At 38.9% G+C, this 15,343-nt stretch overlaps 1 protein-coding gene across 10 annotated transcripts in view; it reads right to left on the reverse strand.

Moving 5' to 3' along the window:
* The window catches only part of LOC115527635 (zinc finger protein 37A-like), a 123,873-nt gene that overhangs the window by 51,351 nt on the left and 57,179 nt on the right, over positions 1-15,343 (reverse strand). For 7 of the 10 annotated variants that reach the window (XM_030335411.1, XM_032595230.1, XM_032595229.1 and 4 more), the window contains 2 exons: positions 11,960-12,104; positions 11,587-11,682 (listed from right to left, as the gene is read on the reverse strand). In XM_030335411.1, coding sequence (XP_030191271.1) covers positions 11,587-11,682; positions 11,960-11,993 — 130 coding nt within the window. In that variant the 5' untranslated portion in view covers positions 11,994-12,104. The remainder of the gene's footprint in view (positions 1-11,586; positions 11,683-11,959; positions 12,105-15,343) is intronic. The other 3 variants (XM_032595228.1, XM_030335408.2, XM_030335413.1) reach the window with 1 other exon arrangement.

Consider the following 15,343-nt stretch of genomic DNA (forward strand, 5'->3'; position numbering starts at 1 on the left):
TTCAGCGTTAGGAAAATGCTGGCCTACGAATGAATTAGTATACCTTTTTTCCTGGATTTTCTTGAAGAGTTTAGTAAAACTTGTGTTATTCCGCATGTGGCAGAACTCACTAATGAAGCCCCTGGGTCTTCTTTGTGGAACAGCTATCTATTTCTTCTGAAATGAGCTTTAGTAGTTGTTTTTTTGAAGGAAACTGTCCATTTCATCTAAATCATTGAATTCATAAAGTTAGAGGCATAATATTTCGTTATTTGACTTGTAGGATCTGCAGAATATTTGGTGATATTGCCACTCCTATTCTTGACATTAATAATTTGTCTCAGGGCACCTAGGGGGCTCAGTCGGTTAAGCGTCCGACTTTGGCTCAGGTCATGATCTCGTGGTCTGTGGGTTTGAGCCTGGCATCGGGCTCTGTGCCGACAACTCAGAGCCTGGAGCCTGCTTCAGATTCTGTGTCTCCCTCTCTCTCTGCAACTCCCCTGCTTGCACTAAATGAACATTAAAAAAAAATAATAGTAATTTGTGTCATCTAGAAGTCTGTCAATTTTACTGACCTTAAAAGAACCAGCTCTGGGTTTCACTAATTTTCTCATTTATTCCTCTGATTTGAATTACATCACTTTTTATCTTTATTACTTCCTTTATTCTGCTTACTATGGATTTAATTTGTTCCTTTTTTTTCTAGATTCTTAAACAGGAAGCAGCTGAAGCCATTAATTTGTGATGGTCATCTTATCTGACACAAATTTCATAGAGGTGTGTTAGATAAATGTGTGTGTACACACACATGAAATTTATACATCATATATTAGATATGTTGTATATAATACATACTCCATATAAAAGAAATTTCACATATGTATTTGTGCTAGAGATAGATACATACACACAAAAATGTACTTGTGCTGGCCATTAGTTTGTGATAGTCCATCTTATCTGACACAAATTTAATACGTGTGTGTTAGATGTGTGTACACACATATATACAAAATCCAATGTATGAAATATATACATATCTTAAATATACTTTATAATACGTATTCCAAAAAAGAAATTTCACATATGTATTTGTATTAGAGATACATACATACACACAAAAATATACTTGTGTTAAGTAAGAAAGTTTTCAATTACTACAGCTGTGTCTACCTTTAAAAACTAGGAAAGAGAAAACTAAACCCAAAAGTAAGAGAAGAGGAGCACTTGGGTGGCTCAGCCAGTTAAACAGCTGACTCTTGATCTCAATCTCAGCTCAGGTCTTGATCTCAGAACATAAAGTAGTAATTCAACAATGTATTGTTGGAATTTAAACATACACAGATCTACTATGTATACAAGTAATATCACAAAAATAGAGTAGAAGAAATAGAACTATATATGAATGACATTTCTATATTTCACTGTAGATGAGGGGGTATAAATCTGAAGTGGAGTCTGTTAGGGTGAATTTCTTAGGAAAATTTTAATAACAACCATTATGAAAATAACTAAGTGAAAAGAATTTAAATACTATGCTAAAACACATTCACTTAATGAAAAACAAGGTACTTGTTTGAACTATGGGTTCAAAAAGGCATAAGGCAGATAAACATCAAAACGCAAAATGGCAAGAGTAAATCCAGTCATACCAGTAACAGAAAACTGGGAATGGATTTAGAAATCCAATCAAAAAGCAGTAATTGTCAGGTCCCAAACACAAGCTGTCTACATGAGACACACTTAGATTCCTATTAATGAATGAATTAATATTAATGAGTATTAATGAATTAATGAATTCATATTAAAGAATGAATTAATGAACTATATTAATATCTGACAAAATATACTTTAACACAAAATACATTATTAGAGATAAAGAGGGACATTATATAATGAAAACAGTCCATTAGTAAAGGAGACATAAATCCACATAATTCTACATTGCTGATGATGAGACTAGAGCAAATACTGACAAACTTCAAAGGAAAAATACACACAACAACAATAATTAAAGACTTTAAAATTCCACATTAAGTAATGGATAAAACAACTGCTAGAATACAAATAGGAGGAAAAAAAAGATAAAAATAACACTATCAAGTAACCAGAATAACAAATATACATAAGACACTCCACTCAAAAAGAGAGGATTACACATTCTTCAGAAGTACATACGAAAGGTTCCCCAGAATACATTTTAAAAGGTTCTCCCACCAAAATGGAAGGAAATTATAAATCAATCATATAAAGGAATTTTGAAAACTCACAAATAGGACATTAAACAATGCATCTCTGAATAAAATAGAGGGGAAAAATATCCAGGAAACATAAGAAAACACTTTGAGTAAAAATGAAGACCAAATATACGAACACTTGAGACACAGAAAACAGTACTTAGAAGTCAATTTATCCTGCAATAACCACATTAAAAAAGAACAAGCCCAAATCAATAATCTGCCTTATACAACTGATAACAATGGGGGAAAAAAGTAATATAAATCCAAAGCAAGCAAGGATGGGAAATGAGAGAAGAGTAAAAATTAATAAACCAGAAAAGAAAGGCAATAGATGACTCTTTTAAAATATCAATAAACCTGACTAAATTATATTTAGGCTGACATGGAAATAAGAGACATAACAGTCAAATTATTGAAGTTATGGGGCGCCTGGGTGGGTGGCTTAGTCAGTTGAGCATTCAACTCTTGATTTCGGCTCAGATCATGATCTCACGATTCGCGTGATTGAGCCCTGCATTGATTGGGCTCTGTGCTGGCAGCGTGGAGCCTGCTTGAGATTCTCTCTCTCCCTCTTGCTCTCTGCCCCTCCCCTGCTCACTCTTATGTGCACACTCTCAAAAATAAATAAACGTATCTGAAAGAACTAAATTACTGAAGTTGTGGAATAAAGGCAGTACACACGCCAGGGATAGAATGTACTAACATTACAAACCTGGAATGTTTTCTACGCTACGAAAACAAAATATAAGTGAATGTTTTGAATTGTATGTCAACTAATTTGATAACTTGGCTGAAATACAAAAATTCCTAGAATCGGAAAAAAATATAACAACTCAAGAAGAAATAAGCTATCTGAAAAAAAGTATAAGAAGTAAACACACTGTAGTCATTTTAAAACTGCCCATAAAGGAAGCCCAGGTCCAGATGGTTTCACTGGTGAATTTTTAAACTCGTTTAAGTAATAATTAATATTGATTATTCAAACACTCCTGCAAACAATAGAAAAGAACACCTCCCCCCTAATTATATGAGCCTTATATTACATCGGCACTAAACTCAGACATGATGACAGAAGACAACTACAGTTCAATGTCTAAAACAACTAAGAGCAACATCTTTGGAATACAGACCCACAGATACTCTGCACAATACTAGCAAATGTTATCGAATAACACATTACGAGGATTACACACAAAGACCCCGTGAGATTTATCCTACTAACGCAAGGCTGGTTTATCATCCGACAATGGCAAGTGAGCACCAACAGTGCACTCTCCCTCTGATTCACTCGAGCTGGAGGGTATCTTCTCTCCGCGTTCTCCCTCTGCCTCACTCCAGCTCGCCAGTGTCTTCGGGAAAGCAGTGTGTATACTCCTCCACCATACTTGGGCGCCTACTGCCTAGTGAACACTTTTAGATTCCCCAGCTCTGGTGGCCAGCATCACTTCTGCTTCCGGTCTCACAGGACTGTACGTATTTGCATACTTTAAGAGATACCGTCTGAAGATCTCCCTTCCAATCAGCCTGAATCTAGATGCTGAGTGAGATCCTCCCCTTGGGACAGTGACAGGTCTTGGAACACCCTCAACTACTGAAAGCCACTAAAAATAAAAGAGGCTGGTTAGACAACATGAAAATTTGACAGGCAACCAAGAGCTAAGTCAGGGTCGAATGATAAGGTTCATCACCTACACCAGGCCATTCTTCCAATACTAGGAGAGGTGGCTGTTTTATCTAATGAACACAAACCAACACAGAGAATCAAGAAAAATACACAAAGAAATGTGTGTTCAAAATGAAAGAACAAGAAAAAACCTAAGAATAAGTCCTTAATGGAATGGAGACAAGTGATTTACCTAATAGGAGTTCAAAATAATAGTCATAAAGATGCTCATCGAACTCAGGAGAAAAGAGATGAACATGGTGAGAACCTCAACAAGAAGAAAGTACAAGAAAGTACCAAACAGAAAATACAGTAAGACAACTGAAAAATACTAGAGGAATTCAATAGCAGAACAATGAGGCAGAGTGAATCAGTAATCTGCAGTCAGACAGTGGAACTCACCCAATGAGAGCAGGGGGAAAAGTGAACACAGCTTAAGAGACATATGAGACAATAAACAGCAGACCAACATTTGCATTATAGAAATCACAAAAGGGGATGAAAAAGAAAGGGGCAGAAAATTCACTGAGGGAAATAATAGCCAAAAACTTCCCCAAATTGGGCGGAAAAAAAGAAATCCATATCCAGGAAGCCCAGAAATTTCTATTTAAGTTGAATTCAAAAAACCCACACCAAAAACATTATGAGATGGAGTGCCAACAACTAAAGACACGGAGAGAATGTTAAAAGTAGCAAAAAATCCACAACTGGTTCCAGAAAAGGGAACTCTCATAAGATTATCAGATCCTTCAGCAGAAACTTTTCCAGTCAGAAGGCAGTGGCATGGTATATTCAAAGAATGGGAAAAGAAAAATCTTTACTGGACAACAATACACAGCAAAGCTCTCATTTAGAATCAAAGGACAAATAAATGAGTTTCCCGAACAAAAGCTAGAATTCACCAACACCAGAAAAGCCTCACAAGAAATGTTAAAGGGATTTCTTTAAGTTGAAACAAAAGAATACAAATTAGTAACACGAAAACATATTAAAGTATAAATCTCACTGGTAAAAACAAATATATAGTGAAATTCAGAACATCCTAATGTTGTGAAGATAGTGGGTTAATCACCTATAAAAGCAGTATGAAACATAAAAGACCAAAGTACAAAAAATAACCATAACTACTTATAATCATTAGTTAAGACAGAAGATTAAAAGATACAAGATTTGACATCAAAACTATAAAACAAGGAGGGTGGGGGGGAATATAAACACATAGCTTTAGAATATGTACAATCTTCAGTTGTTGTCAAGTTAAAATTGACATTGTCCTGAAATGCCCCATTAGACCAGAAGGACTTTACAGACATTTCATCCACAAAGAAAAATTCTCAAGTACACATGAACAATTTTCAAGGATTGACCATATATTAAGACAAAAAACAAATCCTAGCAAATTTAAGAAGACCCAAACGCAATCAAGCATCTTTCCTGCATGAAACTAGAAATCAACTAGACAGAACAAGAAAGCAAAAGGTAGCATGCTTGCTGATTTCAAACTATACCACAAAGCTATTGTAATCAAAACCGTATGCTATTGGCATAAATGCAGACACACAGATCCATGCAACAGAACACGGAGTCCAGCAATAAACCCACATCTAAGTCAACTAATCTACAACAAAGGAGCCAAGAATATACAATAGGGAAAGGACAGTCACCTCTTCAATAAATGGGGTTAGGAAATACGGACAGCCACATGCAAAAGAGTGAAATTAAACCGCTATCTTGCACCATACACAAACTCTAACTCAAAATGGACTGAAGACTGGAACACAAAACCTGAAACTATGAAAGTCCTCGAAGAAAACAGACAGTAGGCTACACATCAATCTCGGCAATAAGTTTTTGTATTTGACCCTAAATACAAAGGCAACAAAAGCAAAAATGAGCACGTGGGACTGCATCAAACTAAAAAGCAAAGGAGACCATCAATCAAATCAAAGACAATCCATTGAATGGGAGAAACTATTTGCAACCATTTATCTGATAAGGGGTTAATGTCCAAAACAGACCTAATATTACTCAATAAGAAAAATCATATTTGATTTAAAATGGGCAGAGGATATGAATAGACATTTTTCCAAAGAAGACATACAGATGGCCAACAGGTACTTGAAGAAAGTACTCTACGACACTCATCATCAGGGAAATGCAAATCAAAACCACAATGAGATAGCACTTCACACCTACGGGAATGACTATTCTCAAAAAGACAAAACATAACAAGTGTTTATAAGGATACGAAGACAAGGAAAGCCTTAGGTACTCTTCGTGGGAGGCTGAACTGTGCTGCCACCATAGAACACAACATGGCAGTTCCTCAAAACATTAAAAATAGAACTATTATGTGATCCAGTAATTCCACTTCTGGGTATATATCTGAAGAAAATGAAAACACTAGCCTGAAAAGACATACACATGTTTTTTCACTGTAGCACTATATAAACAAATGAAGAATACATAGTTATAAGTTAAACACATTATGCATACTATATTTTATATGTTTTACATATGTATGTATTATGTATATATACATATTATAAATATGATATACATGTGGAATATTACGCAGTCATAAAAATTAATGAAATCTTGCCATTTGGGGACACCTTGGATGGATCCTGAGGGCATTATGCAAAGTCACAGAAGTCAGACAAAGGAAGACTAATACTGTTTGATCTTGCTTACATGGAATTTGAAAAATGAAAAACACAAACACAGTGATGTTACAGATCCAGGGAACATACTGTCGGTTGACAGAGGTATGGGTTTAGGGGTAGGAGAAATGGATGTGTGAGTGTGTGTGTATATCAAAACGATGTATTGTCAAGACCACACACACACACACACCTTTATCAACAACTGATGCTGAGGCAATTGGATATCTACATGCAAAACAATTATACTCTTTTCTCACAACATACACAAAAGTGAGTAACAGACCTAAATGTAACAACTATTCACTTAAAGAAAATATAGGAATGAATCTTTCTGTCCTTGGGATAGACACAGGCCTTTTAGATACAACACCAAAACCAATAGTGACAAAAGATAGAACAGATAACCTGTATTTCATGAAACAAAAAACTCTTTCGCTGCAGAGTGCACAGACAAAATAGTAAAATGACAACCCAGAAACAGGAGAAAATACTTGCAAACTATATACCTAATTAGGGACTGATATACACAATATGTAAAGAACGCTTACAACTCACCAATAAAAAGACAACTACAACTAAAATATTAATAAGGCAAATACCTATTGAATATTAAGCTTGTATCTGGCAACCTTCCTATAAATGACTTCTATGTTGTAGGAGTGTGCTACTTTAGGATTCTTAGACAACTGAATCTCTGCAAAAAGAGGAGTTTTATTTCTTCCCTTGTCACCTTTCATATCCCTGTTTTGTTGCATTACCTAGGATTTCTACTAAGATGTCAAATAAGAGTGGTGAAACCGGATGGCCCTGACTTGCTCCTGATCTTAGAGAGAAAGCACCCAGTTTCTCTTTATTATATGTGATGTTAACAGATTTTTTGGTAGATGTTTTTCATCAACTTGAGGAAATTCTCTATTCCTAGCTTGCTGAATTTTAATCATACATGGATTCTGTTAAATGCTTCTTCTGCATCAATTGATAGGATCATACAATTTTTCTTTCTGCAGTTTACTGATGGGATGGATTATGTTAATTGATTTTTGAATGTTGAATGAGCTTGCAGGCTTGGAATAAATCCTAATTCGTCATGGCATATAATTCTTTTCCTACACCGTTGGACTTTATTTGGAGTTCTGCATCTATATTCCTAAGAATTATTTGTAGTTTTTCTTCCAAGAGCAACCATCTGCTTTTGCGATTAAGGAAACAATTCTTTGGCCTTAAAGAAAGAGTGGAAAAGTTCCCTCTAACTACAAATCATCCCTAGGAATTTACAAAAAGGCCACTCGAGGTAATAAATAAATTCAGAAAAGCTGTAAGCCACAATATAACCACCCCCAAATCAGGTGAGGCTTCTATGCAACTGCAATCAACAATCTGAAAGAAAATTAATAAAGCAACTTTATGTATAACAGCATCTTTGTCAGTCTATGGTACATTATACTGATTGTTTCTGGAATGCTGAACCACTTTTACATGCTCTGCATATAAACCACTCAGTCACGGTGTAGGATTCTGTTTATACACCACTGTTTTCTACTTGCTAATATTTTGCCAAGGATTATGCAGGTAACTACTTGAGAGTATTTCTAAGTGTACCACTTAATACATTTTTTTGGTGGTTGTTCGAGGTATTTGAGTCCATTTCTAGGTAAAAGGCACATATATGATTCATCACATTCTTCTCAGATCAACATTTTACCAACTCAAGGGAAATGTAACACTTCAATTCCATCCAAATCCCTTTATTATATCTTTTAAATGTAATTATATATTTTCCCCACACATGGAGCATCAAATCATAGGATATTTCTACATTTTGCTTCAACAATCAAATATGATTTCAGAAAATAATGAGAAGGAAACTCCATTATATTTATCCTTATTTTTTCCACTTCCAATGTTCATTCTTTTCTGAAGTTCCAACATTCTTGTGTTATTTCCTTTCTATTCAGAGGAGTTCCTCTAGCCATTTTTACAAGTTAAGTTTGCAAGGGACACCTGGCTGGGTCAGTGGGTTGAGCGTCTGACTTCGGCTCGGGTCATGATCTCATGGTCTGTGAGTTCGAGCCCCACGTCGGGCTATGTGCTGACAGCTCAGAATCTAGAGCCTGTTTTGGGTTCTGTGTCTCCCGTTCTCTCTGCTCCTCCCCTGCTTGTGCTTTATCTCTGTTTCTCAAAAGTAAATACATGTTACAAAAAAAAATTTTTTTTTATTTTGTTTTTTTTTTTAATTTTTTTTCAACGTTTTTTTTATTTATTTATTTTGTTTGGGACGGAGAGAGACAGAGCATGAACGGGCGAGGGGCAGAGAGAGAGGAAGACACAGAATCGGAAACAGGCTCCAGGCTCCGAGCCATCAGCCCAGAGCCCGACGCGGGGCTCGAACTCACGGACCGAGAGATCGTGACCTGGCTGAAGTCGGACGCTTAACCGACTGCACCACCCAGGCGCCCCTACAAAAAATTTTTTTAATAAATCAGTAGAAGTTAAGTTTCCCAACATTTTCTCTTAGTTTTCATTTGTATGATAACTTCAGCTCTCCTTTCATGAATATATGTTCACAAGATACCAGTTTTGTCTTAAAGCTCTTTTCCTTCAGTACTCAGAAAAAAAGGCATCGTTTCCCTCTAGCTTCCATGCTTTTGGCTGAAACATCCACTATCATTTCCAAAGAAAAGGAGATGTTTCTCTCCGGCTACTTTGAAACATTCTCTTGTTTTTAGAAATGTAATCATGACATGCCATTGGCGTGGATCCCTTTGCATTTATCTTACTTGGAGTTCACGCAGATTCTTCAATGAATACTATTAGGTCTTCTGCCGAACTTGGGAAGCTTTCAACCATTATTCTTTAAAATCCTTCAAGTCCCACCCTCTCTTCCCTTTCTGTTACTCTTCTTCCCGACACAGAGAGAATCCACCCTCCTCTCGTTACCTCCATGCCTTCCAATCGGGACTGACCATAATCACCCTTAAGGAAAACGACAAGCGTCCTCTAGCGACATCTGTAGTGCTTATGCTCTTCCCAATATCTTCTCCATGGGCGAGAAAGATCTTATAAACATAAACCACGCATTGCTTGTTAACCAAAATATACTAAAAAGGATAACATTAAAAACTTTAATAAGACTTATGATATTTACCTTGTGGACCACAACTGCCTGACGTCATTTCCTGTCCCACACTCATCAATCACTCACTCCCCTCTGGCCATTGTGACTTTTTTTTTTTCCCCGCTATTTCCCAAAAAACACCAAACACATTCCTGCTCATTGGCTTAGTGGGTGCTATTCCCCTTGCCGAGAAGAGGCAGAAACCGCCCAACTCACACAAACATTTCACTCAAATCCTGCTCTAATGGTGGCTGATCTCCTACTTTAGGTCTCCCCTGAGTACTCTTCTTAAAGCAGCACAATTTAACTCTGCTCTAATTTCCATGGTCATTTTTTACCATTACACAGTGTTAATACGCAGAAGTATCTCTTTCTAGTGCTACTTTTTAAATGTATGAGACATATAAGTGTATAAATTCAAGGTGTACATGTTAGTTTCAGACAATTATATACTGTATTATGACTGCTACTGTACCAATAATCAGCACCTTTATTATGTTACACAATTCCCATGCCTTATTAGTGATTGGAATGATTCAGTTCTGGTGTCTTGGCAGGTGTGATGATCACAATACGATACCGTCTGCATTCTTGATATGGTATCCGCTATCTCTAGGGCTTACTTAGTACTCTTCTGATCTTGTACCATCCCTCCTTTCCCACACCCCATCCCCTGGGAACCACCACAGTACCCTCTGTTATCATGAGTTTCCCTTTTCCGGATTCCAGATATAAGTGACACCACACGGTAACTGTCTTTCTCTTAAAGTGGCAGGATGTCATTTCTCATGACCGAATACTACTACTTTCTTTTCTTTCTTTAGCCATTCATGAACTGACGAGCACGCAGGTTGTGTCCAGATCTGGCTATTGTGAATAAGGCCATGATACATATGAATGTGTATATTCTCTTCGATATCCTCTTTTCATTTTCTTTGGGTATGTTCCCAAGTACAACTGCGGGATCCTAGGACAGTTCTATATTTAACTGCCTGAGGAATCTCCACACCCTCTTCCACAGTAGGTGAACCAATTTACATCACCACCACCGACAGTGCACAAGAGTTCCCTTTTCTCCTCATCCTCGCCAACACTTGTTCTCTCTTGTCTTCTTGGTGCTAGCCATTCTAAATGGTGTGATGTGGCTCGGATGCGCATGTCCCTCACGTTAGTGATGTTGACCACCTCTGCATGTATCTCTTGGCCACTAGTGCTACTTGTATAAAGTCACTGGCACATTATTCTTTCACTGCCATGGCATTTATTAATTGTTTTTAATCAAAAAAATTTTTTTTCATGTTTATCCATTTTTGAGAGAGAGAGACAGAGCACGAGTGGGGGAGAGCCAAGAGAGAGGGAGACACAGAATCTGAAGCAAGCTCCAGGCTCTGAGCTGTCAGCACAGAGCCCGATGCAGGGCTCGACTCATGGACAGCAAGATCATGACCTGAGCTGAAGTTAGACACTCAACTGATTGAGCCACCCAAGCGCCTCTCACTACTATGGTATTTAGACAACAGCAAGCACTCAAAAATTATTTGAGTCGGAAAATTAGTGTATGAAACAATGCCTGGGAACAGCAGGAATGCAGTGCAACAACGCAGGTAAGGTTGCAGGCTGACACTGCTTTGAGAAACACAGACTCATTCAGGAAAACGATGGCAAAGGGGAGGAAGGCAAAGATTGGTCTGTTGACAAATGTAAGAATTGGTGAATATTCAAAACGTGAATCAAACAGGAGAACATTTTTCGTGAGAGCAGAATCTGGAGGTTTGGTTCAATAATCAGTATTCTCAGTCACTCACTGGATTATGACTTCTAAACAGATACCTTAAAAACACATTCCAAAGTTGCCCAGCCCTGGGTTAATCATGGGAAGATAATAAATGTCCTGATGCTCATCGGTGCCGTTATGTATCAACTCACCTGGGAGGCTCTGGCTTGGGAATTCTTCCTCCGATATCCATGGCTCCTCTCCTTGCTCCAGCCTGAAGATCACCTCTGGTTTGGTAGCACAGGACCCTGTCAACGTGAAATCATTCAGGATTCAGACCAAGTGGCCTAGACTTCAGGGCCTCTGGAAGAGGAGGAAGCCGCTGCAGCTGCTCAGTGAAGAAGCCACGGAACACTTCACTGGAGAGGTAAACACAACTACCTTCCTGGCGCCCAAAAGTGGTCAATCGGCAACGACTCCTGAATTCCGATCTTAAATATCATTCAACGCGGCACAGAGCCTATACGCCTCATAATTAACACAATCAAAACATGCTACTTGGAATTATATAAAAACAGTCCTTACCCACTGAGACAAGGTGGCTGTAGTTCTCCAGCATCACGTCCCTGTACAGGGACCTCTGACTTGAGTCCAAGCACTGCCACTCCTCCTGGGTGAAGCCCACGGTCACATCCTTAAATGATACTGACCCCTGGAATTTCTGTTCAATCTGAAATGTTCAGAAGTGGGTGACATGGAAAAAGCTGTATGGGAACCGATCCTTCTCATGATTACCAAAATAGTCTGCAGAAGGTGTGTTTGGCTTTAGGCTTTGAGGGGAGACGAGAAATCTAACAAACACTATGCCATTGCTTCAGGGTATTATTAATATAAAAATCACCAAATCCCACAATGTACCCGGAACTGTTCCAATTCTTAGAAATGCTAAGATTAATAAAACTGTTCTTGTATTCAAGGAGCACATATTCTGATAAGAAAACATGCAGTAACAGGTTACAATGGCTAGGGTGAAGTATGCACAAGACAGACTAAAACAAACGAGCAGCAAAATTAGCTCTTTGTGGGGCCTCACTGAAGAACAGCTGGTGGAGAAGAGGAAACCCGTACTCTCATGAACACAGGGTCGTGGTCCCCAGTGAAAGCAAAGATGGGGCTCCATTAACACATTGGCGAAATGAGAAGAGGGCAAATGGCGGAGGAAAAGTTGTGAATCCAGCCCGGATCTGTGATGACAAGAAGTGCCAGAAAGGAATTCATGGAATGGATCACAGAGTAAATTAGACCGAGTCTTCAATGTGTGATCACTTTCCACTTTAAAGAATATTTTGGAGTACTGGGGCGCCCGGGTGGCTCAGCTGGTTGAGCGTCTGACTTCGACTCAGGTCATGATCTCGCAGTTCGTGAGTTCGAGCCCCGCGCTGGGCTCTGCTGACAGCTCGGAGCCTGGAGCCAGCTTCGGATTCTGTGTCTCCCTCTCTCCCGCCCCTTCCCTGCTCATGATCTGTCTCTCTCTGTCTCTCAAAAATGAATGAACATTAAAAAAAGTTAAAAAAAATGGGGCGCCTGGGTGGCGCAGTCGGTTAAGCGTCCGACTTCAGCCAGGTCACGATCTCGCGGTCCATGAGTTCGAGCCCCGCGTCGGGCTCTGGGCTGATGGCTCAGAGCCTGGAGCCTGTTTCCGATTCTGTGTCTCCCTCTCTCTCTGCCCCTCCCCCGTTCATGCTCTGTCTCTCTCTGTCCCAAAAATAAATAAATGTTGAAAAAAAAAGTTAAAAAAAAAAAAAAGATAAAAAAAAAAGAACACTTTTGAGTACTATCGAAGTTGATATTTATGAATTACATAAATATACTATCAATACATTCTGTTACAAATTTTTATCCTCCAGTTTAAAAGGTAAAAGCTGAGGGGTGCCTGGGTGGCTAAGTTGGTTAAATGTCCGAGTTCAGCTCAGGTCATGATCTCCCTGTTCCATGGGTTTGAACCTCGCATCGTGTTCTGTATGGACAGCATGAAGACTGCTTGGGATTCTGTATCTCCCTCTCTCCCTGCTCCTCCCCAACTCATGTTCTGTCTTTGTCTCTCCCTCTCTCTCTCTCTCTCTCTCAAAAATAAACATAAAAAAGTTAAAAAAATATATGTAAATAACGTGTTTCTACCTGTTGATGAAGCTACATATCGTGAGTATAAAGGCTGAGGTTCCTTAAGTATCTGAAGTGGGAGAATACACTGAGACATGACAAGTCTATGAAGAAGTGAGGTGGAGCAAGATGATAAAATCAGCAGCACACAAAGATCTTCCTGAGTCATTTTCAAAACCAGTAGGCACCTCAGGAACCACTGAGAACACTTCCAGTATCACTTGTAATGTGAGTTCCGGTTCCCACATTTCAAGTAGCAAATTGGCAGAAGAGGCATCTTCCGGTCGACTCGGACTCAAGAGATCTCAAATTTGTCCACTTCTCAAACTGCATTTTCTGCAAATGAACTATTCTATACAGATCCCAAATGTAAATCCTTATACGCTTCTGTAATTCCAGTACCTACAGCATAAAGGTGGTGTAGGATTGCACTAGCTAATCCAGAAAACTTACTTAACATAGTATTATCCAGGCACATAATTAGAATTCACCAATCAAGAGATATATTCGATTCCAAATCATTCCTGACATACCAGCTCTGTCCTTTAATGAAACTGCTTCAAGAATTTTTTTTAGGTTTTTTTATTTATTTTGAGAGAGAGAAAGAGCACGAGCAAGGGAAGGGCAGAGAGAAAGGGACAGAGAGGATCCCAAGCAGGCTCCATGCTGTGAGAGTGGAGCCCCAAGCACGGCTCCATCCCAGGAACCGTGAGATCATGACCTGGACTGAAATCAAGAGAAGGATGCTAAAGCCACTGAGCCACCCAGGTGCCCCATCAAACTGTTTGAAAAACAGTATTACAAATATTCTTCATTAAGGAAAACAAAATACTTCAGAGGGCTTCCACAAAATACGGGATAGCAGAAGATGACTGAAGTAAATGTAAAGGTCGAATTGCAGTAATAATAAAGGTCCTTTCATATGTTAATAGAAAATTACAAACTATAACCACAATTTAAACTTAAATGATAATTAGTATTAGAATAAAAATTAAATACTGAACCACTCTAGAAGGAGTAACTTTAAAGTGTATCATCAAAGGTCACTTGATAAATCATGTGACCACTGACAAACCACTCACAAAATATTTTTTCCCCTCTCCAGTAGGTCCAGCGCCCCAGCCTGCCCCTGTGGGTACATCACAACTCCTGCCCACTGACATCAAGCTGGGCCACGTGACTTGCTTTGGCCAATGAAAGTGGTACAAGGGGAATGTGTCACTTCAGGGAGAAGTTTCAGAGACATCATCCTTCATCCTTGACCCCACAATGCACAGTACAGAGAGCAGAGCCACGCCTTAGCCCCTAAGATCACAGACACAAACAAAAAATAAATTTAGGAATCCTTTGTTACGACACAAGCTGACTATTGCAGTGTTGAAAAAACAAAACAAAATAATCCAATAAAATACAAACGAACAACCTCTAGAGACCACTTGTGTATACAACAGGCTTGAGCAGTCAAAGCTTGAGCAAGGCAAAAGGACCCACAGCGACCACGACCACGACCACCAAGCTGACTTGAACAGGCTCATTAAGCCACAGGCCCTCACTGACCAATGGGCTGCCCATGGCAGGCACAATGCCTAAGATTACCAAAAGAGTAACACAGCTACTCTAGAACTACAGCCCCTCACCACCGCCTAGTAGCAGACGGTCTCCCCTTTGCCATCCTGCCAGCTGCTCCCTTGCAGGATATCCAGTAAACTTCTATTTCTTCTGTTCTGTCTTGAGTGAATTCTTCACTGGCGCCTGCCGGCTCCCACTCAGTCGGGGTGCTCCACACAACCAAGAAAAAGCATAGGGAAG

The sequence above is a fragment of the Lynx canadensis genome, chromosome D2, assembly GCF_007474595.2.
Source record: "Lynx canadensis isolate LIC74 chromosome D2, mLynCan4.pri.v2, whole genome shotgun sequence".
In the NCBI taxonomy this organism is placed as follows: Eukaryota; Metazoa; Chordata; class Mammalia; order Carnivora; family Felidae; genus Lynx; species Lynx canadensis.